Source organism: Sminthopsis crassicaudata, chromosome 3, assembly GCF_048593235.1.
Source record: "Sminthopsis crassicaudata isolate SCR6 chromosome 3, ASM4859323v1, whole genome shotgun sequence".
Taxonomy (NCBI): domain Eukaryota; kingdom Metazoa; phylum Chordata; class Mammalia; order Dasyuromorphia; family Dasyuridae; genus Sminthopsis; species Sminthopsis crassicaudata.
In genome coordinates this window covers 260,319,814-260,346,821 of record NC_133619.1, presented here as the reverse complement: position 1 = coordinate 260,346,821, position 27,008 = coordinate 260,319,814, and the positions used below count along the sequence as shown (strand labels likewise).

The 27,008-nt window shown below is 33.7% G+C and overlaps 1 protein-coding gene across 7 annotated transcripts in view; it reads left to right on the top strand.

Annotated features, from left to right (window-relative positions):
• DOP1B (DOP1 leucine zipper like protein B) overlaps positions 1-27,008 on the top strand; it is a 139,457-nt gene that overhangs the window by 4,728 nt on the left and 107,721 nt on the right. For all 7 annotated transcript variants that reach the window (XR_012488000.1, XM_074300597.1, XM_074300592.1 and 4 more), the window contains 4 exons: positions 14,992-15,173; positions 15,273-15,443; positions 22,968-23,157; positions 24,864-24,962. Coding sequence is in view for 6 of the 7 variants with exons in the window: in XM_074300597.1 (XP_074156698.1) it covers positions 14,992-15,173; positions 15,273-15,443; positions 22,968-23,157; positions 24,864-24,962 (642 nt within the window). In the remaining variant the exon portion in view is untranslated. The remainder of the gene's footprint in view (positions 1-14,991; positions 15,174-15,272; positions 15,444-22,967; positions 23,158-24,863; positions 24,963-27,008) is intronic.

The following is a 27,008-nucleotide window of genomic DNA, read 5'->3' as shown; positions in this document are numbered from 1 at the left end:
AAAGCTTTTAGTATGGTCCTGGTAACAGAAGGTATGTTTTATCTTTTAAAAGACCTTTGTGGGAAAGAGTTGAACATTGACTGTATAGGCCATGAGACAACCCTTTACGTGTTTGTTCTCTCATGTGTCTGATTCCTTGTGCTCACTGCAGGGTAAAACTGGAACTGGAAAAAAGGAGAATGGTTAGCAGAATAGCAAGTAAGATAGAGAGCCTTATGAGGAACATTAAAAAAATTATTTTGCTAAAATGCATTTATTTTAATGCCATCCAGTTTTACTTTCCATGTCTTGTAGACATTGAGTGATAAGATTTAGATGTTTATATAATTTGTCTTTTTTCATTGTTTTCAGTTTTTTGGCACATGATTGAGACTTTAATATAGTTTCATCTTTATTTATTGAACATTTTTCTTGTGTTTGAGCTGAATAATTTGTTTTTCCTTTTTCTCTTTAAAAAATAAATTAGCCAATGTCTTATTGATTTTTAGATTTAAAAACCTCAACTCTCTTGTTTATAAATTCAGTATTTTTGTTGTCCCCTTTGAATCTACTATTCTATTCTGATTTTTTCAAAATTTATTTTATGTTTGTTTTGGGTTGATTAATTTGTTATCTTCTAGGTTTTTTATTTGTTTTTTTAAGTATGGTACTATAGTTCTCTTTTAAAAAAAAAATCCATGTGTTCAAGAATATACATTTTTCTATTTTAGTTATATCATGTATTTTGGCATTTTCTGTCATTATTACTTATTTTACTATATTGTTTGTATGATTTGTTTTTGAACCATTCATTGTTTTAAGATCGTATTACTTTTCATTTGAGTCTCTTAAAATAAAGTCTCTTTTGATTACAGTTTTATTGTCTTATGGTCTGTAAAAGATCTGTTTCCAAATAAATGAGTTCTTCGAAATATGATTTTTTAAGGTAATAATGATGTTGAAGAATCAATATACTCTTTGAAATTCTCAATCTAATTACCATTGGTCTATCAAATTTTTTTTCACTAATATTTATTTAGTCTCACAATTGCCTTCTTTAAAATACTATCTAAAAGATATCAATGATTTTTACATTTCAGTTAGTTTAGATTTTATACTATTTGGTCCATGTATAGAGGATATATTTAATACTAATATTGTTTCAAGGTAGCATAGCATAATGGATAGAGAGCCAGTAAGTCTAGCCTCCAACACATATTGGTTATTCATTATGTTTATAATATTGTTTCCTTGTATGTCTCATTTGATAGGGCTATTTTTATTTAGGGGTTAGAAAAGTGCTGTGCAATTTAATAGATGTTTTGGTGACCGACTGACAGAAGTTGGTTTGGGATAGGCCTAAAGAGCCAATCTGAGCCTGTGACTTAACTATTTATTGCATGACATTTACTTTAACCTTTTGCAAAAGAACTTGTGTATCCAGAAGTTTCTTGTTAATCCTTATATGCCCCAGGCCTGTGATAGAAGGAAGGGTATTAAAGCCATTGAGTAGAAAAAACTTCTTATTCAATGGACTTTATATTTTTTGGAAGAAATATATTATATCCTGAAATCAAGTGCCAAAAAAAAGAAAAGAGAGAGAGAGACAGACAGACACAGAGAGAGAGACACACAGAGAGAGAGAGAGAAAGCAAGTGAGAGAGAGAAAGCATTGCCTTCTACCCAGGAAAATACAGAAACAGCATTCAATATGAATTTGATTCCATGTCATACTACTTGCTTTGTTTAAAAAAAAAAAAAAAAGGAACAATACATTCTACACATTAACTGTAAACCTGCCCTGCTTGTCTATGCTACCATATGAACTTCCTGCCATTCTGTTCTCTTATCTTTTTCTTCTATTTTTTTCCTATTCTCTATTTAGGAGTCTGTTTAGTTGTCAGTTACTAAACATTTTTAAAGCCTACAATGTACCAACACTGTGCTTAATGAGAGGGATGCAAAAAGAAGTACTTGCTCTCAAGAACCTCACCATCTAACAGGGCAGACAAGCAAATAACCTGTATAAACAAGCAATATGCTGAATAATACAAAATAATTGAGAGGGAAGACACTAGAATTAAAAAGAGTAGGGAAAAACTTCGTGTACATAAGATTTTAGTTGGGACTCAAAGAAAGCTAGGGAAACCAGTAAATAAAATTGGATAGAGAGAGCATTCTGGGCACTGGAGACAATCAGAGAAAACGCCTGGAGCCAAGAGATGGAGGGAATCCAAAAAGGCTAATGTCACGCAGTCAAAGAATATTTGGGGAGGAATAAGGTGTGAGAAGACTGGAAGTAGAAGGAACATAGATTATGAAGAGCTCTGAATGCCAAATAGGATTTTGTATTTGATGCCTGCGGCAATGGGGAGCTACCTGGATATTGAGTGGAGTTGGACCTGTGCTTTTGGAAAAGCATATTGGTGCTAAATGATAGATGGCTTGATGTAGGAGAGACTGTAGGCAAGCAAATTGCCAACAGGCTATTGCAGTAGCCTGACAATGAGACCTACACCAGTGTGGTGACAGTGATGGAGTAGTCAAGGGAGAGTATTTGAGAAATATTGCAAAGGTGAAATCTACACGCCTTAGAAATAAATTGGATATATGGAAGTATGGGAGTATGATTTAGTAGATAATCAAGAATGACACCGAGGTTGTGAGTTTGAGAGATAGGTGGTCTCTACAAGTTAAAAGATACTACAAGACACTACAAGATAGTGGTCTCTACAGTTAAAGAAAAGGTAAGAGGTGGGGAAGATTTGAAAGGAAAGATAATGAGTTCAATTTTGAACATGTTGAGTTTAAGATGTTTGCTGGATATTGAATTTGAGATGTCTAAGAAGAAATTGGAGAGGTAAGACTGGAGGTCTTACATTGAGGGCAGAATGAGTAAGTTTGAGAATTATTATTATTATTATTTCCTCTTTCCCTTCTATTCCATATTGGGTAAGATGTATTTCTGAACCAAAGTGTGTGTATGGATATTCTTCCCTCTTTTAACCAGTTAAGATTAGAGAATGGTTCATGTCACCTGTATCAATCTCCCTCTATATAGACACTCCCATTGTTCCTTTCATTTACATAACATAATTTTTCCTATTCTTCTTCCCTCCTCTTCTTTCTCTGTGTATTATTCTTCCCTACCCACTCCTTTCTTCTTTTTTGATCATCTAAACATAATAGAACCATATCTAGGCCTTCTGACTAAACAGACCTCCTCTAAGACTTGTAGGGATTACAACATTTTGAGGGGGTACTTGTATGTGTGTGTGTATCCACATAAGAAACAGTTTAACTTGATCATGGTTTTTTGTCTCCTTTTGTTGGTATGTCAAATTTTCTACTCAGCTCTGGTCTTTTTATCAGAAATGCTTGGAAGTTTTTATTCCATTAAAGGTCAATATATTGCTCCTGTAGCTTTATACTCATTTTGTCCTGGGTAGGTTATCCTTGATCATAAGATTAGATCCTTCTGAATCGTCTGAATCTTCGATCTTCTGAAATATTATTATTCTAAGCCCTCTGTTTCTTCATAGTGGTAGATGTAAAATTTTCTGTGATCTGGACTGTGGCTCTTCTGTGCTTAAATTCCTTCTTTCTGGCTGCTTGCAATACTTTTTATTTGATTGAGACTGCTGGGTTTTGTCCATTATATTCCTGGAAGTTTTTACTGGAGTTTCTTTCCAGAGTTGACCAGCAGATTCTTTCAATGTCTACCTTGCTCTCTTATTCTAAAATATCTGGGCAATTTTCTTTTATGATTTCTTGAAATTTGGTGTTTAGGCTTCTTTTTAAAACTTGTAGCTTTCAAGTAAGACAATGATTTTTAAATTCTCTCTCCTTGATTTGTATTCTAAGTAGTTTTTTTCTTTTCTTATAGTACTTCACCTTTTCTGTTTTTGTTTTTGTTTTTTTTCAGAATTCTGATTTTATTATTACTTGATGCTTTTGAAAAATTAGTTAAGTTTCATTTGGCCAACTCTAATTTTCAAAGAATTATTTTCTTTGGTAAGGAGAAAGTATTTTGTTCTATTTGAAACTGTTAATTTTCTTCTCTTCCCTAGTTTGCCCTTTTATATATATATATATATATATATATATATATTTTATATATTTTTTTCTTTACTGTTTCCCTTTTGTTTTCAAAATATTTTTAGCTCTTTTTTAAATTGTTGCTTTAACCCCTCTAATTTTTAGATTTTTTAAATTCAAATTGTATTTTTCTTTGAAGATTTGTTTGTATATAATTTCAACTCATTCTTTCTATGTTTGTATCTTGAACTTCCCTATTACTATAGTAGCTCTTTATGATGAACATTTTTATTTTTATTCATTCTTCCAGATTATTTCTTGATTTTGGATTTAAAATTAGAGCCAAGCCACTTTTCGGGGGGGATGCCTGGCCTGAGCTTTTGTCTTCTTATATCCATCTTCTGTTTTCACAGCTTAGTCTGATAGCCTGCAAGCTTTCAGCATTCCCAAAGTATGTGATCTAAAGAGAGATATATTCACCACTCTTTTGATCTGGATTCTACAAGTTTCTGACCTAGATTTGAGTCTCTTGACTTGTACTAGGTTATAAGTTTCTGTAGACTTCTGCTGGACTTATTTATTCACTGCTAACCTACTTAAAAGATCTGTAGGCTCAGAACAATTGAACTGCTAATTTGTCTTTAGTATGAGGCTTATGCCCTGATTATTTCAGGTCAGGCTTGCCTGCAGGGCTAAAGGGTAGAAATGAGTCACCATTCTCCTACTGGGATCCCAGCCACACAGCTACCTTTTGCTTAAAGTTTCATGCTCAATACTGATTCTCCACCCTGAATCTACAACCTGAACTGGAGAGAGTGGACAACAGAACTGCCAAGTAGCATGAGTTTCTGTATCTAGTGCTCATCCTGGGAATCCCTCAAATCTCTTTCTGCTCTGGTGCTTCCCACACTGGTACCCTGTCTCAGCCCTTTTTCCATCTCTGTGAATTGCAGCTCTCCCTGTCTTGGATACTCCTGGCCAGACTCTGTTCCTTGAAACTGTAGACCACTTTGTCAATCTCTTTAAGGTGCCCTGAGCTGGAAAAATGATTCACTGTGATTTTTAATCAACTTTCCTGATGAAGTTTGGTCTGGTACATTTTTCAAAAAAAGTGTTAAGAAGGGATAGTGAAAAACTAAACTCATTATTTCTTCTACTCCCATTATTTTGAACCCACCTCTGAATCTAAAGATTCTTAAAATTTAACTCTGATCTATTTTCTAAGTTGTTGGGGGTTTTTTGAGAGTAGATATTTACATTTTCTTCTTTTTTTCCCCCTTTTTATCTTTAGATTATACATTTCTTGCTATTTCACATAGATAATGATTCCTGAGTGGTCTATTCTAGTTTTCAGGAAGTTTATTACTTATGTGGATAATATTTATGACTTTGTCTTCTAAGCTTTTTTTCCCTTTTAATTCCTTTCTCCAGAGGTTCCCCCCCCCCCAGGCAATTGGGATTAAGTGACTTGCCCAGGGTCACACAGCTAGGAAGTATTAAGTGTCTGGGGTCAAATTTGAACTCAGGTCCTCCTGACTTCAGGGCTGGTGCTCAATCCACTGTGCCATATAGCTGTTTCCAGAAGTTTTCTTTTTCAATTTCATTTCATTTTGTAATCTCTTGATCATTTTTGTCTAGGTATTCTTTTACACCTTGTGGAAAATCTATTTTTTTTTTAATTCCTGCTTGTAGTTTTTTACATTTCTATTCATTCTTTTTCCAGATATAATTTTTATATTGGCTAGTGTTTTCTTTGATTTATTCATCTTCTTAACTGAGGCTTTGGTTTAGGGATAAAATCAGTTCACTTCTGTGTCTTTAGGTAGGGTGGTCAGTTCTACTTGGTCTTGCTTGGATCCCCTGGATTCTTGTGTGGACCATGTCCTGGGAGTTAGGATTTCCTAGATCTTTGAGGTCCACAGACTGCATCTTCAGAGACCTCTATTGGCATCCCAGAATGGAGTTTTAGGGACTTGGGAGTCCCTTGATTCAGTTTACCTTATTCTCATCATTACTGTGATCAGCTATTCTTGATGACTTTGAAGATCCATGCTCTGTATTTCTGATCCATGTGATGGCTTTCTGAGAGGAGACCTCTGTTCTTGCTATCTTGGAATACATAATCTTGTAGGCTATCAATGTCTGTGGTTACAATGGAAGGCTTCTAATTTGTTTGCCCAGATTAATTCTGGTTTTTCTGTGGCCTTCTTTATTCCCCCATGTTTTTATTGCCATCTTGTTGCGGGCGTAGCCCCTTTAAGATTCCTTGTCTGATCTATCTTTGGGACAAGATATTCCTAGGGGAAAAGATCAGTATCTGAGCCAGTTTGGGCTGTACCCAGTCTCCAGTTGATTTGGGTTTTCAACCCCCTTTGATACAAGATCTGGTCAAACTAGTTTGGGCTTGTACCCAGCCCCCCCACCAGATCTGAGCTGGCTTGGATAAAGCCCTCCAAAATTCTGGCCTTCAAGGAATTAACCTGAGCTCCGCCCATTACTTCTTCAAGCAGATAAAAAGAGCAAAGCTAGAATCATCGGAGGTCAGAGATTTGAAAGATACCTTTTACTAACCAGACCTTAACGTTGCTTCCAAACCCGGCAATAAACATCTTTTTACCCATCTAGGTTTTCGGCCTGTAAAGTCATTTACAGGGGACTCTCGCCACCACTAGACCTGATTTAACTTTGTATCCTTGCGCCGAATCCTAAGGGGTTGCAGGGGAGCTCCATGTGACTCCCTGTACTCCGAATCCTGCCACTAAGACTTCACTTAATCCTATTGAGGTATATACTTCCTCATTAGGTATTTACCTCATGATTTGGTTCCTCATCATTTTGAGGTTCCCTATTACCTCATCAATCTTAGTTTTTAGTACCTGTTGCAATAAGTTGTTTATTGCAGTTAATCTGGTACAATTTTTAAGGTTTTGACAGGAATATGTAGCAGTCAACCTGCCTACTTCTGTTTAGGCAGCTATCTTGGCCAGAAGTCGTAGAAATTTATTTTTCCATGCTTCCCATAAAGCCAGTTTTCTCCCCAAGTCAGCAGGCAGTCATCAACCTTAGTTTTTTTCCAGTGGTTCTGAAAGGTTTTGATAAGTTGAGTCATTTTTTTCTAATAGAGCATCACCTTGCCAATGCCTTTACTAGATCCATGCTCTAGAGTTTCTGTTCCTATTCTTTGTTAACCCCAAAAATCTTATTATACAGTTCAGCTGTCCACAGATTTCCCGATTTCATACCAAATACCTGACATTATTCCAGGAGTACTTATTCTATGAGTACTGAGATTCTCTCAGGGTCTGGATCTCTCACACATGAAGAATACTAAGTCTTACATGGACCTTTGCCCAAGTATCTGATTGAGGACTCAGACTTCTTTAATAGAATCATAATCAAAGGAAGCATTGTGAATTGCTGAAACTCCCATCCTACAAACCTCCAGACATAACTAAAGGGTCCTAGGGTGGAAAATATTCTTGTTTCTTTGTTTAAATCATCAGGTAGACATTGATGAGTGATGGCCCACAGTAGATCACTCAAGAACACCAGACCAAAATCTTGTCTCCTTGGACTATGTTGTCAGCCTGTTGTAATCTCATTTAGTAATGTTTTCATGTGATTGCCTAGTATAGAAATGATGTGGAGCAATTATCACATTATTTCTAAATCTGAAAAATGAGCTGTAGAAGGAATAGCAAAAAACGTCAATATCTTTGCCAAGAAAACCCCAAATGAGATCACAAAGAGTCAGACGTAACTAAAAAATGACTGAACAACAGACTATTCTATAATATTATAGAGCTCTCCTATTAGAGCAATGAGAATAGTGGGAAAGCATGAGTTAATGCTTTGAAATGAGTTTTAACTCAGTAATATCACTACTGAGTTTGATTTTATAATCTAGTCATACACATACTAGTGTATGACATTTGCAACTGCCTACTTTCTCAATTTTAGATTCTGTGGTATGATAACAGTATGGCACTATTATCACTCGTTATCATCAGATCATCATGGCTTTATCTATTACCTTATAAAATGCAGTGACATTATCATAAAGAATAGTAGTACAGCCATAAATGATAACAATTTGTACTCATTGTGGGAATTTTATGTACTGACTTACACACTTAGCAAATATCTTCTCTTTTTATGGTTATGATTATTGTTATTGAGCTATAGTGTTATCCATAAAAAAGGAATATTGTGAGTGATTGCTGTAACAGTGCTCCAGATTTGAGGAGATATTTTCATACTGTTCAATCTATAATGCAAACATTTCTTTTTTAAAAAATCACTAATTACTTATTTTTACATTTTTTTTTTAAATTTAGGTTCAAGTTCTCTTCTTTCCCTTCTCTTCTCTACCCATTGAGAAGGCAAGAAATATTATATCAATTATATATTTAAATTAGGCAAAAATATTTCCATGTATCCCGTGCTTCAAAAACAAAATAAGAAAAATTAAGAAAGGGAAAAAATTATGTTTTAATCTTCACACGGATTGTATAAGTTCTCCCTCTGGAGATAGATAACATTTTTCTTCATAAGCCTTTTGAAATATTGCTGAGAAGTGCTAAGTCATTGACAGTTGATCGTTGTACAGTATTGCTCTTACCATGTACAATGTTCTCCCAGTTCTGTTTGCCTCATTTTGCACCAGTTTATATAAATCTTCCCATTTTTTTCTGAAACTATACTGCTTGTTATTTCTCATAGAACAATAATATTCCATTACAATGACATACCACTTTTTGTTCAGCCACTCCCGAATTGATAGACTTCTCTTCAATTTCCAGTTCTTTGCCACCACAAAAAGACCTGCTGTAAATATTTTTATACATGTAGATCCTTTTCCTTTTTCTTTGATCTCTTTGGGATACAGATCTAGTAGTGGTATTATTGAGTCAAAGGATATGCTTGATTTTATGGCCTTTCATTCATAGTTCCAAGTTGTTCTCCAAAATGGTTGGATCAGTTCTGAATTCCACCAACAGTTCAGTAGGTATCCCACTTTTCCCACATGCCCTCCAACATTTGTCATTTTTCCCTTCCTGTCATATTAGCCAATCTTATAGGCACTTCAGAATTCTTTTTAATTTGCATTTCTCTAATCAATAGTGATTTAGAGCATTTTTTTCATATGACTATAGTTAGCTTTGATTTCTTCTGAAAACTGCCAGTTTGATCATTTATCAATTGAGGAATGATTTTGGTTTTGGGTTTGGGGGGGTTGTTTTTATAAATTTGGCTTAGTTCTCCATGTATTTGAAAAATGAGGCCTTTATCATAGAAACTTGATATAAATCCATCAACCCCCTCCACTTTCCTGCTTTCCTTCTAACTTTGACTACATTGGTTTTGTTTATGCTAAAAATTTTAAACTTTATATATTCAAAATTATCCTTTTTGCCTCCTCTGAATCTCCCTATCATTTGTTTGGTCACAGATTCTTTGCCTATCCACAGATCTGACAAATAAAAATTTCTTTGTTTCCCATTTGCTTATAACAAAATGGTTTACTTCTAACTGATCTATCTATTTTGAGGTTTTCTTGTTATGTGATGTGAGATGTTGGTCTATACAGAGTTTTTGCCAACTACTCTCTAGTTTTCTTAACAGTTTTTTCCCCAAATAATTGAGTTCTTGACTTCATAATTGGGATCTTTGGAATTGTCTAACATTAGGGAACTCTGCTCATTTGCTTCTGTATAACGTGTACCTAATCTATTCCATTGATCAACCCACTCTGTTTTTTAACCAGCACTAACTGTTTGATGATTACTACTTTGTGATATAGATTTATATCTGGTACTACATGGTTCCCTTCCTTCACATTTTTTGATCATTAATTCCTTTAACATTCTTGACTTTTTATTTCTCTAGATGAATTTTGTTATTACTTTTTCTAGATTTATAAAGTAATTCTTGGTGCTTTGATTGGTATGATACTATCTAAATAGTCTAGTCATTTTTATTATATTGTCTCAGCCTATTTATAAGCAATGAATATTTCTCCAGTTATTTAGATGTCTTTATTTGTGTCAAGAATGTAACCAGTGCAAAGCATTCTAGTTTAGGGAAAAGCTATGCATCAGGGCAAGAAGAGGTCACAGATCAAGCATAAAAGGGCTTGACTTTGTGTAGGCTACACAGAAACAGGTGTCAACTGACAGGTCGATTACTCACTACCCTATTTCATTTGTAAACTTTTAAAATCGTTTGTTCAACTGTTGAAATGTTCATGTTTGTGAATATTTATTAGTTATATAATAAAAAATTTAAAAATGGAAAGTTATCAATTCTAACATGTGAAAATGAAGAGGGCATCCATTCCCAGTACAATGGATATCCTAAGTTTGCAGAGACAGGAAATAGAATTCTTTATGAGAAACAGTAAATAGGAAATTTGACTGAATTTTAAAGTTCATACTGAAAGGAAAAGTAATATAACTGGACAGGTAGATTGGAACCAGAAGGTAAGGGTTTTAAAAGTTAAATTGAGTTTATATTGATCCCCAGAGGCAATAGGAAAGCCTGTAGCTTTCTGCACAAAGGAGTTGTGGTACATAATGAATAATAACTGAGGAAACAATTCAAGCTATGTGGTTTATTAGCAAAATAGTCATAGTCAGTGAACTCTCCAGCTAGTCCAAAGACCCAGAATACAGAGTGAGATAGATTTTTATGTATTATTATATTATTAATGCATAATATATTATTATTATATTATGTTATTATAATTATTAAGAATAATTAATCAGGGGGCAGCTAGATGGTATACTGGATAAAGCACCAGCCCTGAAGTCAAGAGGACCTGAGTTCAAATCTGCTCTCAGACACTTAATATTTCCTAGCTGTGTGACCCTGGGCAAGTCACTTAACCCTAATTGCCTCAGCAAAAAAAAAATAATAATAATAATTAAGAGAAAACCATGTTACAAACTAGGATATAAATTTAGGTAATCAGATTTCTAATTGGAGGAAAGATTAAAGGCTTTTCAAGTTGGAAGGAAGAAAGAATGAATTTAGTTTAGAAGGGGGATGAATAGGTTTCAAGGTTTTTCTTTTCCCAGAATTGAGAAATTCTTTTTTTTTTTGGTGGTGGTGGTGGTGGTTCTTTACATTTGCATTGTTATAGTTATTAGATAGATAGATAGATAGATAGATAGATAGATAGATAGATAGATAGATAGTTTTCTTGGCTGTGCTTACTTCACTTTTACATCATTTCATGCAAGTCTTCCCATTGTATTTGTTGGGGTTTTTTTTAGCTCAATAATAGTCTATTATATCCATGTACCATAATTTGTTTAGTCATTCCCTAATCGATGGACAACCACTTAATTTTCTGTTCTTTGCTACTGCCAAAAGTACTGCTATAAATATTCTGCTACATAAGGGACTTATTTTTTTTCTCAGTATGTCCTTTTGTGAAATGTGAAATACCTAGCAATGGCATTATTTCTTGCATTTGTAATTTTGTAGTTGCAATTACCTGAAGAAAATTTAACATTCCTCCAATTTAATTATTTTTAAAATGTTTAAATACAAAATACTTAAATAAGCAATCATAACTAAAACAAATTCGCGGATCACCAATATAAAATTAACTAAAGCTACCGAGGCCACCTGACTTCTGCCATTGTCATCCAGAATAGTGACTCTCAAAATTCCAGTCTAAGAACCATTTGAATCAGAAGATCCTAGAAATCAGATATCTCTACTACATTAAAAATAAATAAATAAAATTAAAAAAATAAAAAAAAGCTTGATACAAAGTTTGAGATTAGTGAGATAAACACTTTATTGATGTGTCTCAGAAAACTATAGATATCTTTCAAGGTGGACTATTTTTTATTTTTTAATTGAAGTTTTTATAACATCTCTGGATGAAATTTTTTCTCTCTGGATAAGTAAACTTTTTTTTTGATCTTTAGATTAACCAAGTTTTCTCTGAAAATTTTTCATCATGAGGCCTTTGGAATTGTCATGGATCATTGTATTGATCAGAATAGCTTATTCTTTCATGATTGATTATTGCTACAATATTGCTGTTACTATATGCAATGTTATTCTGATTTTGCTCACTTCACTTTGCATTAGCTCATTTTAAATCTTTCCAGGTTTTTTCTGAAACTGTCCTACTTGTCATTTCTTACAGCACAACAGTATTTCACCACAATCATGTAACATAACTTGTCCAGCCATTCTCCACTTGACAAACATCCTTTCAATTTTCAATTCAGTGCCACCACAAAAAAGAGCTGCTGAGATTTTTGTACATATAGATCATTTTCCTTTTTCTTTGATTGCTTTGGGATACAGACTTCATTATCATGTTATACACAAGAGCCTAGTTGTAGACTATTTTCTTCAAATCAAATGATAGTCATTGAGTGTCTATTTATTATATGCTAAGCACAGTGGAGAGGTACAAAGATATACCAAAAAAGTCTGCTCTCAAGACATGTATAGTAAAAAGAGAAATAAACCCCTTTTCTTCTTCCCAAAAGTTAAGTAAATAAATTGATGTAGGATCATAGATTTAAAAGCTAGAAAGTCTAAACCCCTTCATTTATAGATGAGGAAACTGAGACCCCGAGTATCTAAGTGTCTTGCACAAAGTCACACAATCAAATAACATTTATTAAGTGTCTGCTCTGTAAGTGCCATGAACTGTTCTAGGTACTAAGGATACAAAGAAAGAAACAATCCTTATGAAAAAAGAAGCTTATGAATAAATGAGCCTGTTCTGTTAAAATGTGTTTGGAAAATATAGATTTGTTCCAATGAGATTGATATTAGGGAACAATTTAAGCATAATCCAAATTTGGTTTATGTTTATATCCAATTTCACCTTAGAAAAACATTAAGGATGAAGAAAATTGCACTGCTTCAAAATTCACTCCCAAGTTTACCTACTTCCCCAAATAAATTTCAGGTTTCTTTAAAGATAAAGTGCCTTTATATCTTGGGGTTCAGTAGGAGCTGTGTTTGGAAGAGGGAACATCACACCCCTGCATTCTTTACTCCCTCCCAATTATTTCCCCATTTTTTTAATGTCTTTGGTCCTGCAGTTTTGGCCCATTGAAGCTCTCTGTCTTGCTGGTAGCTGTTGATTGCCAGCCCAGACCCGTGGAATTGGTATTTAGCATTTTTATTTAGTTTCTATATTTTTTAATGTGTTGATGACAAAATTTGTTTATCCCTGATTGTGGCTTTATGATATTTGAATTGTTTCTTTCTGGCTGCTTGCAATATTATCTGTTTCGTCTGGGGACCTCTGAAATTTGACTATATTATTCCTGGGAGTTTTTATTTGGGGATCTCTTTCAAGAGGTGATCTATAGTTTCTTTCCATTTGTTTTGCATTCTAGATCTAAGATATCAAGGTTCTTTTCCTTGAAAATGTCTTGAAATAATGATATTTAGGCTCTTTTTTTGATCATGGCTTTAAGGTAGTCTTATAATATTTGAATTTTCTCTCCTCAGTCTATTTGCTAAGTTGATTGTTTTTCCAATGATATATTTCATGTTTTGTTATCTATTATTTATTATCTATTTTCATTATCTATTATTTTTTGTTCATTCTTTTGATTTTGTTTCATTGTTTCTTGGTCTCATTAAGCACGTTTCCACTTGTCCAATTCTAATTTTTAAGAAATTAATTTTTAATGGGCTTTTGTACCTTCTTTTCCATTTGGCCAATTCTACTTTATTTTATTTTATTTTTTTATTGAACTGAATACCAAATAAAAAAAACACAGATTAGAAAAAGAAAGACTGAAAAGCTGTTCTGTACCCAACAGAACATCAGGGAGGATTCAAGATATGTAACAATAAATTTCTATTTCAAGAAAGTATATATAATAATAGAAGAGATTATATTCATACTCAATCCATCTTCTCTTTGCTTTCTTATAATTTATTCTTTTGTCTCTGCTGTGTGCTTCTTACTTTATTCTTTTTCCTCCCTTTCATACTCCCCCCATATCTCTGAAGCAAGTTAGAGTTAAACACAGATCCATGTAGATATACATACACACATACATAAATGTACATAAATATATACCTACACGCATCTAAAACAATGTGAATATGGCTAACATATAATGTAGATTTCTCTCTTGATTGAATCTTTAAATTTGGCTTTGTCTAAGATCAATGATTACTAGCCTTACTTTTTTTTTCTAATAAATTCTACTCCTTATCTCTTATTTCCTATCCCTATTAATTCATCTACTTTAATTCTGTTCCTTAACTTGCTTTGCTATCACTTAACCTCCCCTGCCCATGGATCCCTCCTTTTTCTTCTCCTCCATCCTTTCCTTCCCTCTTCATCCCATTTCTATTAATCTACACACCTTATCCCACTGCCATTAATCTACATATCCTTCTATACCCTATTATCCTTTACCCTATTTCTTCCCCCCTTATTTTTTAATAATTTTGGAGGGTGCTACATCCTTTGTGCAATATATGTAGCATTGCCTATTATTCAACCCATTTTTTGATTTAGAACTACAAGCCCTTCTCCTCCCTCTAATACCTCTGTCTTTTCTTCCTGTGCACTTCATTTGTATAACATAATTACTATTTTTAGCTTTTCCTAAATATTTTTGCTTTTTAGAGACAGATCACTTAGCTCTGCCCCAACAATTTTTTGAGTTATCCAATTACTGATGTCAGTTTTAAATATATGGTATACATTTCCATGTAAAAAACGTAAACAATTTGTTCATGTTAAGTTCCTTGAAATTAATTTCCCTTGTTGCACTCTCCTTGTGTTTATTTGTTTATATTCTTCCTACTCATTTCAGTATGTTGATAGTATTTTAATTCTAGTGATGATACTCAAGACTAAAGAAAAATTGCTGGTATTGTGCTTTCCTCATGTTAGCATTCTAGGAGTGTTAGATTTACATTTAACTATCAAAGTCATCTTTTTGTGTATTACCTATTTTACAGGCTCTTCAGAGTAATCTGACATATTCCCTGTTGCCAAGACGTCTCATTATCAGTAAGAGATTAGCTCAGTGTTTGCATCCAGCTTTACCTAGTGGAGTACATTTGAAAGCCCTAGAGACCTATGAAATCATATTTAAAATTATAGGGACAAAATGGCTCGCCAAAGATTTGTTCCTTTACAGGTAGGTTTGCTTTTTGAAATTTTATTTTCTTATCAAGAAAGCATGTTTAATTTTCAGATTAGAAAGTATTATTGGTCTTTTCTTTTTCCTTTCTCTCAGTTGTGGCTTGTTTCCCCTTCTGACAAATGGAGCAGTGTCAGTGAGACCTGTCCTTCTTGGTCTGTATGAGAAATACTTTCTTCCACTAAAGAAGTTGCTTCTTCCAAGTCTTCAGGCATTTGTTATTGGACTGCTGCCTGGCCTAGAGGAGGGCTCAGAGATTTATGACAGGTAAGAATTTATACCTATCTATCAACAGTAACTTAAAATGGAAGCTGTATCTTATATTCTCCTTCCATGGAAGTAGGGGAGGTCTTTTTTAGAGGAGGAGTAAAAGCACCTCTTTTTTCCTCTTAACTGTAAACATGGAATAGGGCTTGGATTTAGGAAGAGGGATTTAAATTGTAGCTGTAATATTTGTTAGCTGTTTATTTTTCTCTTTACTAAATCTCACTTTCTCCATCTGTAAAAAAAAAAAAAAAAAGATATAATAAAATAAACTTGCAATATAAAGTACTATATAGATGTGGATATTATTAGACTCAATAACCTATCATTAATTAAGCACTTACACAGACATTGTGCCAATTATTAGGAATATAAAGAAAGGCAAAAAAAAAAATCATCTTTTGCTCTTAAGTAGCTTACAGTTTAATCAGAATTAGGAGGAACAACATGAAAATAACTATTTACAAATATATTTTATAAAGGATAAATAGAATGTCTTCTTAGAGGGAAGGCATTAATATAAAGGAGGATTGGAGAAGGCTTCTTACAAAAGGTGGAACTTTAACTGTGACTTGAAAAAAGAGAAATTAGGAGTCAGAGATGGGGAGGGAGAGTATTTCAGGCATGAGGCATAGTCAGTGAAAAATACCAAATCAAGAGATGAAGTACTAGGTTCAAGTTCCAGTAACAAGGCTAATGTCAGTGGATCATGGAGAAAAGAAATGTGTAAGAAGACTGAAAAGGAAACAGTGAGTCAAGTTATAAAAGACTTCAAAAGGTAAAAGGGGATTTTATATTTCAACTTGAAAGTCAATAAAGAGTCACTAGAGTTTATTGATTTAGAAAGAAGGACATGACAAGGTTAAACATGGGTTTTAGAAAGATCAATTTGAGAACTAAGTAAAAGATGGAGTAAAGTAAGGAGACAAGTCAGCAGGTTATTGCAATACTCCAAGTGTGAAAAGCAATCTTTGGGGTTGCCTTATAAGAGGGAAGGCATTTACTGAATATGTTATAAAAGTGAAAATGGCAGAACCTGGCAACTTATGGGATATGGGAGGTGAGAGAGGATTTGAGGATGATGCTTGGCTTTCAAGCCTGAGGAACTGGGAAAATGGCAGTATGCTTGATGATAATAGGAACATTAGGAAGACTGGAGATTTTTATGGGAAAGAAACTGAGTTTGGTTTTGGATATTTTGAGTTTTAGATGTCTTTGGAACTTGTAGTTCAAGATATTTAATAGATAGTTGGAGATTTGACACGAGTTCAGGAGACAGATGAAGGCTAGACAAGTTGACCTGAAAATCATTTGCATATAGGTAACTAAATCCATGAGAGCTGATTTGATCACCAAATGAAGGAGAAGATAAGAGAGTGAAGGACAGAGTTCTGTGGGACACCCATGGCTTTCAAACATGACATGAATGAAGATCCTGCAAAGGACACAGAGAAGAAATAATTGGATAGCTGGGAAGAGAATAAGGAGGGAACATTATTATGAAAACTTAGAAAAGAATGTTAAAGAAAAGAATAAAATGAATATTGTTCAAGACTCTAAAGACATCAAAAAGGATAAAGATGGAAACATGGCCTTTAGATTTGGCAATTAAGAAGACAGTAGTAACTTTGGATACAGCAATTTTGGTGAAATGATCAAAAGCCAAACTGCAGTTACTTAAAAGAGAATATAAGCAGAGGAAGTAGAAGTACTTATTGTGGATGTCCTTTTTAAAAGAATTTAACCAGAAAAAAAGAGGAGAGAGATATAATGATAGTTATTGGGACTAGATGGATGGATTGGGAATGAATTTTGGGAAAGAAATGGCTATGTACATAGATGATAAGGAAGCAGCCAATAGACAGGAAGAGATTAAATATTAATAAGAGTGGGGATGATACAGGGAACATTCTATTGGAGAATAATTGGAATGAGATAACTTGGCAAGAGTTACCTATCTCTTCATGTGAAAAAGGGGAGAAGGAGGAGGTAATGGCAGAAGGCATTTTAGTGATATGAAATGAGGAACAGGGAATTGGGTCTCATCTTTTTCATTGAAATACAAAGCAAAATTTTTAGATGAGAAAAGTCAAAAGAGGGAAAATTAAGGAGGGAGAAATCAATCAGTAAACATATTGTGCATTCTGTGCCATGCACTGTGCTAAACTCTAAGGATACAAAAGTGACTGCCTTCAAGTTGCTTACAATCTAATGGATGAAAGAATTTGGAAAAAGCTACTGTGCTAAGTGGGTTAATGAGTCAGTTTGGGAGATAAAAAGGATTGCTTTGCTGCAATGAGGACAGAGTTGTAATAATATAACAAAAATTTATAATGGAACATGATTTTTTATTTTCTCCATCAGTGCATGATGGATATAGACCAAATCCTCATAGCTAAGAAGATTGCATTCAAGTCTTGATACACTGGCTCTATGATTCTGGGCACATCATTTTACCTCTCAGAACTCTAAGCACTAAGACAGAGAAGTTGCTGAGCGATATGGTAGAGGAAGTATCCACACTTACCAATTCCCTATGAATTTATGGGTACAGTGCCTATTCCTATAAGTAATTAAAAGGGGAAACCATAGCTTCAAAATAGCACTTTAAGTATACAAAATAGTTTCTTTATCTTAATTTTGTCAAGAAACTAATGTGAAGGGAAGACAAGATAATAGTATCATAGATGCAGATCTTTCTACTCTTTGCCCATTGTCACATAGAATTCAAAACTAAGGATGGAATATGTGGGCATGGGAGAGTATTTTATGCTTTAGGCCAGGGATTCTCAAACTACGGCCCGTGGGCCAAATGCGGCCTGCTGAGGACATTTATGTGACCTGCCTGCTTATGGCAAATGGGCTGAGGGGCGGAGACGGAGTGTGAGTTTTTGTTTTTACTATAGTCCGGCCCTCTAAGAGTCTGAGGGACAGTGAACTGGCCCCCTATTTAAAAAGTTTGAGGACCACTGCTTTGGGTTTTTGTACTTTTTCCTTTTTAAAGTGTTTTCAAATATTTTACCTCATAAATATATATCATATATGCTTATATATATTGTATATATTTTACCTCATAAATAGGTACATATTATAAATAAGTAACAATAGGTATTTATGTAATGAAATGTAACAAATGCCGTTATCCACATTTTACTTGTGCTTCTGTAGATGAAATCCCAAAAGATTAGGGATAGGTAACAAAGACAAGAAGATAAGATTTTAGACTAAGCACAAAGATTTACCTATACTCTTTTATACCAGGGCCATTTCCAAACATCCTGATCTATATCTGACCACTGGACCCAGATGATTCTGGAGGGGAAAGTGAGGCAGGTTACCTTGCACATCCCTCCCTGATTTAAATCCAATTCAGCTCCATATCATGGTATCATCTCCCTGTCATGGTCCTCTTCAAGAAGGAAGGACCAACTATAACCCCATGGAATAAGAGAGGAACTAGTTATCTGTGAACTCAGAATTGTGGACTCTTAGAGACCATTAAAAATTGAGACATGCTCTCTAAGGAGTGAGAGTAAATACAGCTTGGCTGTGAGATGTGTGATCAGTCACTGGCAACAGATAAGAGAGTCAACAATCAAAGAACACAGTGCTTAAAAAGAAATAATGTCCCTTTTGGAGTCAGAGAGATTTCTTTCCCTTTCCCACCTCATTGGCTGTATCTTTTAGACTTCTTTGCCAAGTAGGAGACACCAAATCCAACAGAGGATGGGGTCTGGGGAGCTGAGTGAGGAGACAGCTCGAAGAGTATGTCTTTGTGTGATTTGAGAATAGAGCAAACCTTGATCTTCAGAGGCTGAGCTACAAAAGGAATGGGCACAGTGAAATTAGCTGAGCAATTTGCCTGGCAGAATGGCAGCATGAGGATATTATAAGCGAAGGAATATTGGTGCTTTACAGTGCCAGAAGCATGCAAGGTTTTTGATATGTGTGTAATTCTCTATGAATGTATTCTGATTGTGTGCCCACTCTTTTTAAAGATGCTTAGTGTAATTGTTGTAGAATATGTCCTAGCTTTATGGGGAAAATGTTTTGTAAGTACCATTCTTATAAATACCTTTGCTTTGATCTAGTTCTGTCTCTTGACTGATTATTAAAAGTAAAGTGTTAATAATATAGACATATAGGTGCCTTGAATTTAGGATAGCTGTCTTCTAGGGAGAACTCGGGAGGTAACTTGGGACATGGAGTTACAAACAGATATAGAAATTAAGGCCTAGAGGGGTTCCTTCAAATAATTTTTGGCAAATTCAGTCCCTTTTAGGTACTGACTGTGGGCTGGGTACTGAACTCAAATAAGACACTGCCACTTTTTTCAAAGAGCTTATGATCTAGTAAACAAGGTAAAATATACATGCAGAAAGTATGATAAAAAGCAGAATTATAAAGTAAATTGACCTCATAAAGCTACTGTCAACATTGGGAATGTGCTGTTTCCATATAAAGGCTGCAGAAAAAAAAAAGAGAGAAGGAAAAAATAAAACTAAAAACACCAATACTAAACTCTTATTCAAAGCAATGAGTGGTTTCATTTTTTTTTTTAATTCAAATTTTTAAAATTCCTTTCAGGAATAAGCCAAAGAAAAACTGCCTTTATCATATTGTGAATTTTTTTTATACTTCAGAACAAAGCTTGTCAAAGTGTATCAAGGGGAGAACCAAGAATTTTGTTTTGTTTTAATTTTTGTTTTTTATATTTTTATTTTATTTTATTTACAAGATATATGCATGGGTAATTTTTCAGCATTGACAATTGCAAAACCTTTTGTTCCAATTTTTCCCCTCCTTCCCCCACTCCCTCCCCCAGATGGCAGGTTGACCAATAAATGTTAAATATGTTAAAGTATAAGTTGTTTTTTATATTTTAAATAAAGTTGTAGGGCTGTACAAAAATGTATGGACTGGATTTGGATCTCAGGTCATAGTTTGTGACCCCCACTTTAACAAATGTACTAAATAAAATATATCTATAGACATGATTCAGAATTTGATTGTCTACTCTCTTGTTAGAACTATGCTTTGAAGTGACAGTTCTTTTCAAATGTGACCATCATTAAAAGTAAATATTATACTTAAAAATCTTCCCATAATTCTACTACCTGCTCAAACTTTTTCTTTTCATCTTTTTACTGTCAAATTCATAGAAAAAGTCGCCTTTAGTCACTACTTATAATTTTTTGCCATCCATTCATGTCTTTCCTTCTATATTACAAGTCCTATCTTCAAAAGAAAACAAAATAAAACTTGAAAAAATAAATCATGGTTCAAATGCTAAAACACTGCTAAATTTCAGTCAATGGACACTGGTTTTGTTTTCCCTTTTTACTACTGCAAACACTTATTACATTTGAAAATTAAGGTAAAATAAGAGAGAGTAGTCTGAACATGATCAGTTTATTAGTTAAGCTAGCAGTAATTTATACATTGGATTGATGGTCTCTTAATTGAAGACCCTAAGAAAAGGCTTATTGACTTTCATATAGTTTTGGGAAGTACAGAGTTAGGTAGGTGAAGAAAATAATGCAATTGATTACAAGGTAGATAGCATTGTGGAGGTGGGGATAACATGATTGGTCTCCTTGGAAGAGAGAAAATTTTTCCAGGTTTCAAAAAGACTGGCAAGGACAGATTCCTTTGGGAATGGATGGCACTAAGTTAACTTCTGGGACTTGAAACTATCCCAGTTTGAGGGATGACAATTTTTCTTTAATTGTATCTTTAAACTAATTTGGAGGGAAAGAAATTCCTAAGTTTAACTCAAGGATATGGCAAAGTGGCTTTAGGCAGATTCAGACTCAATTATAAAATCAATACTTCATAAAATCAGTTATAATGCAGAATCAATACAGCAGAAAGCTATACAGTATAAATTTGAAGCAATGTTAGTTTGATCTTTTCACATTCTATTATGAAAAAATATTTTAGTATATGTAGAATTTTTCTTTCTATTTAGTAAACTCTTTGGGGTGTATATGTCTAGTAAAAGGTAATTCTCCACAATGTAGTACTAATTCATTTTTCCAATTTTATTTCACATTGTTCCCCTTCTTAAGCTCTATATTTCAGCCAAACAGACTTGCTAGCTTTTCTCTGAAATCAGTAAACTGGGCCCTGCTTCTATATCTTCACACAGGCTTTTCTTGTTCCTCAGATGTATTTGCTCCTTCTAATCTCTACCTATCCGAATTTCTTTTATCCTTTTCAGGGCCCAGCTTAAGGGTCATCTTTTCAATGAATCCTTCTTCTTTCTGCCTTCCTTTTCTTTCTGTGTTAACTTTATAATTGTGCTTAGTTGGATCTAACACATCTTAGCTTGTATTTAACTTGTCTCTGTATGTATTGCATTCTACCACTCCAATATGAACTCCCCAAGGGCAGGAACTGCTATTTTATCATCATTGTATTCCCTAGTACATTGTATGTAATAGATAGCTAATAAGGGGGTTTAAAGGCAGGTAGATAGTATAGCAGATAGAGTTCTGGAATTTCATCTTGGATAAATCACTTAACTTTTTCAACTTCCAAATCCTAATCTGTTAAATCTGGATAATGATAGCACTTATGTCCCAGTGTTGTTGTTAAGGATCAGATGTTTTGAAAACCTTAAAAAACAAAACAAAACAAACAAACAAAAAAACTATCTATGTGTTAGTTATAATTATTAAATCAATCAGTGAACGAATAATGCTGCTAAATATTATGAAATAAGGGCTTTCTGAAATACTATTCTATTTAATTCTATTAATTTAATTAATTCTAATTCTATTTAAGTAGCTGAAAGTTCCCAAGTATGAAATGTTTGGTCTTGTTTTAGTTAACTTCACCAGTAAATGACAGCCTTGTGTCTTCTAGGCTAGCACTGAAATTTAGTAAGCTGTGGAAATCCTCAAATGTTTTATTCATGGGCCTTTCTCTCAGTAAATGATAAGAGGATAAAGAAAAAAAAAAAGAACTAGAGTAAACAGGAGAAGATAAAAGCACCTACAAATATTTTTATATGTGAGAGATAAGAGCTTTAAAGATATTTTAGAGATATAACAAAAAGTAACTAATTGGGACTTACTGATATTGAAATCATAAATTATTTGGCAATTTCCATTAAGTCTTCTATTCCGTCTGGTTAAATAAATGAAATTTATTCTTGCTCTACTTTGAAAAAATAAGCTAACTTGGCAGCTGTAGGAACCTACTATAATAAAAATAGCCAGCATTATAACCTGCAAATTCTTTATGAATATTTTATAATGAAACATAAATTGGTATCATTAAATGTTATTTGTACATTTGTTCTGTGAAAGATAAAGAATGATAAAAATTATAATTCACAACAGGTCTAAATTATGTAACCCATAGAACAAAGTAATTAATACTAAAACACTAATTTCTAGCTTTAGTCCCTAGATTTTGTGTTGAGGGATTTTTCCAAAAAGTATACCACAGTTAGACTAGATATGGAATGAAAATATGGAGAATGAAGTCTTTGATAATAATTTTACAATTTTGTAACAGAACAGATGCTTTGCTTCTGAGACTGTCCCATGTTGTCGGCAAAGATGTATTCTACACTGCACTGTGGGGAGCAGTTGTGGTGAGTCCTTCCATAAGGCTCCCTGCATCCCTTTTTGTGGTCAACCACATACAAAGAGAGTTGCCTGGTCATGAACAGACATATATGCTGGGGACTGATTATCAACTCACAGTAAGTTCGTTATATTTTTCAGAAGACATGTAAGGGTTGAAGAGGTTTGATCTCTGCTTTTGTTTCTTCCCTATTATTTTCCATGCAGATTATTCTTCCAAGCTCTTGAAAATAAACAGTAGAGAAGAAAGTAAGTTTTAGGGGAAATAGAATGTTCCATAAGTCACTGTGAGATGAATAATGGTCTTAGTTTTGGGGTGTTAAGCTGAAAATATGGTAAGGTGATTATATTTTTCTTTAATAAATAGAAACTGAAAGCCTAAAGGAATGTTGTCTGATTCTAAAATTGCCTTGAGAGGCCCCAAGTATAATCCAATAATGTTAATGAAGTTCAAAATATATTTTGGAACTCTTTGTTCCAAAATATCCCAATATATATGAGTATAAGTAAACACATACATGCATGTGCATGTGACAAGTGTCTATCTACATATACAAGTATATCCATATCTCTATATATGTACATGTATGTATGTCAATAGAAGATATAATTATGTCAATTCTAAGAAAAAATAATTTTAATATTATGGTATTTGATTATTAATATTAATGATTTTTGACCAACCTAGTACATTGATTTTTCATATATGGAACTTTGTGTCTCAAAAATCTTTTTAGAAGTAGCTAAAAGAGCCAAATTTGTGAATAAAGTATGTAATAAAACTGGGTCAATACCTATTTTAGTGATATCAGTAGTACAACATAATTATGAAGTCATGAGACCATTTCTTTTATGTGACATATAAACTGATCCTGAAATCAGTTCCAAAGAAACTTCAATTTAATTTTGTTTTTCATTTCTCACAAAAAAGATAATATTGTCGCAGTAAATTCTATTACCTATTTTAAAAGTCAGTCTTGTGGCTTTGAAGTTTTTTGAAGTCTTTAAAATGTGTCAGAAAATAACTAAATTATTATCAATTATTTTATATAGTACTTAGAGAGGCAGTGTGATATAGTAGATAAAAGACTGGTCTTGGATTCAGGAAGATCTGGGCTAAAGTACATTATCCTTTTGACCCTGCACAAGTCACTGAACCTTTCAGTGCCCCAATAAAATCTATAAGATAATAAATTATTGGTTAATTAAGGATTTCCTTTGATAGCAAAGATTTTCAACATTTAGAGTTCCTCATGCCAGTAAAAGCACTGGTCTAAACCAACTTTATATTTATGTATATGTACTGCTTTGCATTATCCTTATGATCCTATGAAATAGGTAGCACAAGTATTTTTTCCACTACTGTGTGACTGTGGGCAAATCACTTAATTTCTCACTGCTTCCAGGAAACTGTGAGAGCAGGTGCTAGTTTGCTAGATAGTGAGAATTTTATCAGGAATTCTCTATACTGCAGAAAAGTGAAATCATGTTCCCTTCTGAGTGATATTCTATATTCTTCGTAGGGGAAGTAGGGATGCTGTGCTCTTTTCAATTATGGCTATTTGTCAGAAGTGGAACGGGGTTAAAATTAGACATTCCTACCACTCATTCCAAAATTCTATTAAGTAAAGAGGAATGGATGAGACTTGGGGCAATGAAAGTGCATTTATTTCTTGGCAGAGTACAAAGGGTAATATATCTGAAGGGAGAAGACAAATGTGAAAGAAACAATTCAATCACTGATAAAACAAAACTTAACAGTTCAGAAATATTAATTAAAATGTCTTGGAGGTATAAATTTAATATGATGTTTTATCATCTACAGATAAAATCTTTGTGTGCATCATTATTGGATTCTAATGTTCTGGTACAAAGAAACAATTTGGAAATAGTTCTTTTCTTTTTCCCATTTTACACGTGCCTGGTAAGTTATTTGTCTTGCTCTGAGTCATTTTTTCATAGGAAATGTAAAGAACAATGTGTTTCAAATCAAGTGCCTGTTTTTTTACTTAACTAAAAAGAGTTGATTTACTAAAGAGATACTACTTATGATGTTAAATTTCCATTTTATGGAGATGAAGGTCCCAAAGCAAATACTCAATGTGAGATTATCTTTTATGGTATTTAGAACTACCCGCTAATGTCCTGTAATGGATCCAAATGAATTAATAAATTTGTACAAGATTTGAGACTGTAGAAAACATAACTGCATTAAAACCACAATATGATAGGGGATTAAATGTCAGAACAGGGAAGGAGTTTGGGAGGAAAAAATTATTTTTCCTACGACCTATCCTTTCTCTAGATTCTTCTTTATTTTCCCAATATGTGACCCCTGCATTACTTCTGTCTTTTCAATCTTGTCACTATAGTTAAGAAGTTAGCCAATCTTTGAATTTGCTAACTCTTTGTCCACATCTTGCCAGTCCTCAACCCTATTTAGCATCTGTTGTCTGGTTTTCCCTTCCTTCTTCCTGAGCTGTTGATTATTCTGCTACAAATTTGTTACCTGTTCTTAACTTATTTCTGACTTTTGCACAGCAGACATTTTCTTTTTTTTCCCCAGTCTATCACCATATTTTCTGCAATGATGTTCTGAACCTTTTCTCTTTTCAAACTGACCAATGCCTCTTTTAACCTCCATTACTGAGAAAATTGAGGATATCTATCATGAGTTCCATTACCTCTTCTATTCCATATCTCAAAACCCTTTTACCTTTTCACTCATTCTTTCTTCCTTTGCTCTAGTCTCTGAGAAAGAGATTTTTTTTTTCTTATCAAAGCTAACTTTCTTGATTTCATCTCTTCCCAGCAGCTTACCTTATCAGTAAATCCCTCTGTCTTCCTTATTCTCACTACTTAGGGGCACTATTTTACCACTGCCTAAAAATCACATTCAGATTTTTTTTATTCTTAAAAAATATTTACCTGACATAGTCATCCCCTCAACGTGTTATCTACCTTTTTGCTGCTAAACTCTTAAAAAGAGTTATATGCATATTCTTTCCTTGTTTATTCACTATCCACTATCTTCTTGGACCCTCCAATATGACTTCTGATCTATTATCATCTTGAAACTGCCTTTCTTGCTGATCATGTACCTTACGTCTGTGGGTCTTTTAAGCATATAAATTCTACACTGCATTGGGGTTGGCAGACTGTGTGTCTACTAAGTACAAAACTACTAAGATGAGCCAGTAGTAGCATAAAGGGGAGGAAGAGTTTCTAGATTGCCCAGATCAAAAATAAAGTAAATCATAGTGACTTTTCTGACAAATAGTAGGATTAAGCTTGTGAACAGCCACTGTGCTCTTAGCCTGAATTAGATAGAAAGCCCTAAATAGATACATAAATGCATACATATGTACATATATACATGCACATATCTTTGTGTGCATTTCTCCATTTTTTTGAATATATTATCCCTCCCCAACCCCTGAGTTGAAATACTTCTGATGTTCTATCTACCTGTCTGATTATTCTTTCTTGTTCTCTTTCATTATTCTTCTATCCTATAAATGTAAATATCTTTCAGGGCTCTTTCTCTCCACTTTTTCCCTTGGTGATTTCATTTGTTCCAATATTTTAGGTATTACTTCTATACAAATGACCCCAACTTTTCATATTTAGACATAATCTCTTTAAAAATTTGCTTGACTCCTCCACCTCATTATCTCAAGCATTTTGAATTCAGCATGCCTAAAATGGACTTCATAATCTTTTCCTCCAAATGCACTTCTATTCCAGATTTATTTTTCTATTGAAGGCGCTGCCATCTTTCAAGTTATCCAGGTTATAATTTCAAACTCTACTTCCTCTCCCTAGCTAGGGAGTTTCCATATGTTATCAGTTCTCTTTCCATAACATCTAGCTACCCACTCATATAGCTCCCACCCTATTTCACATCCTCCATAAATTTTTGATGATTTCATTGTAACACTTCCTAATTGTTCTTCCTATTTCCAATCTT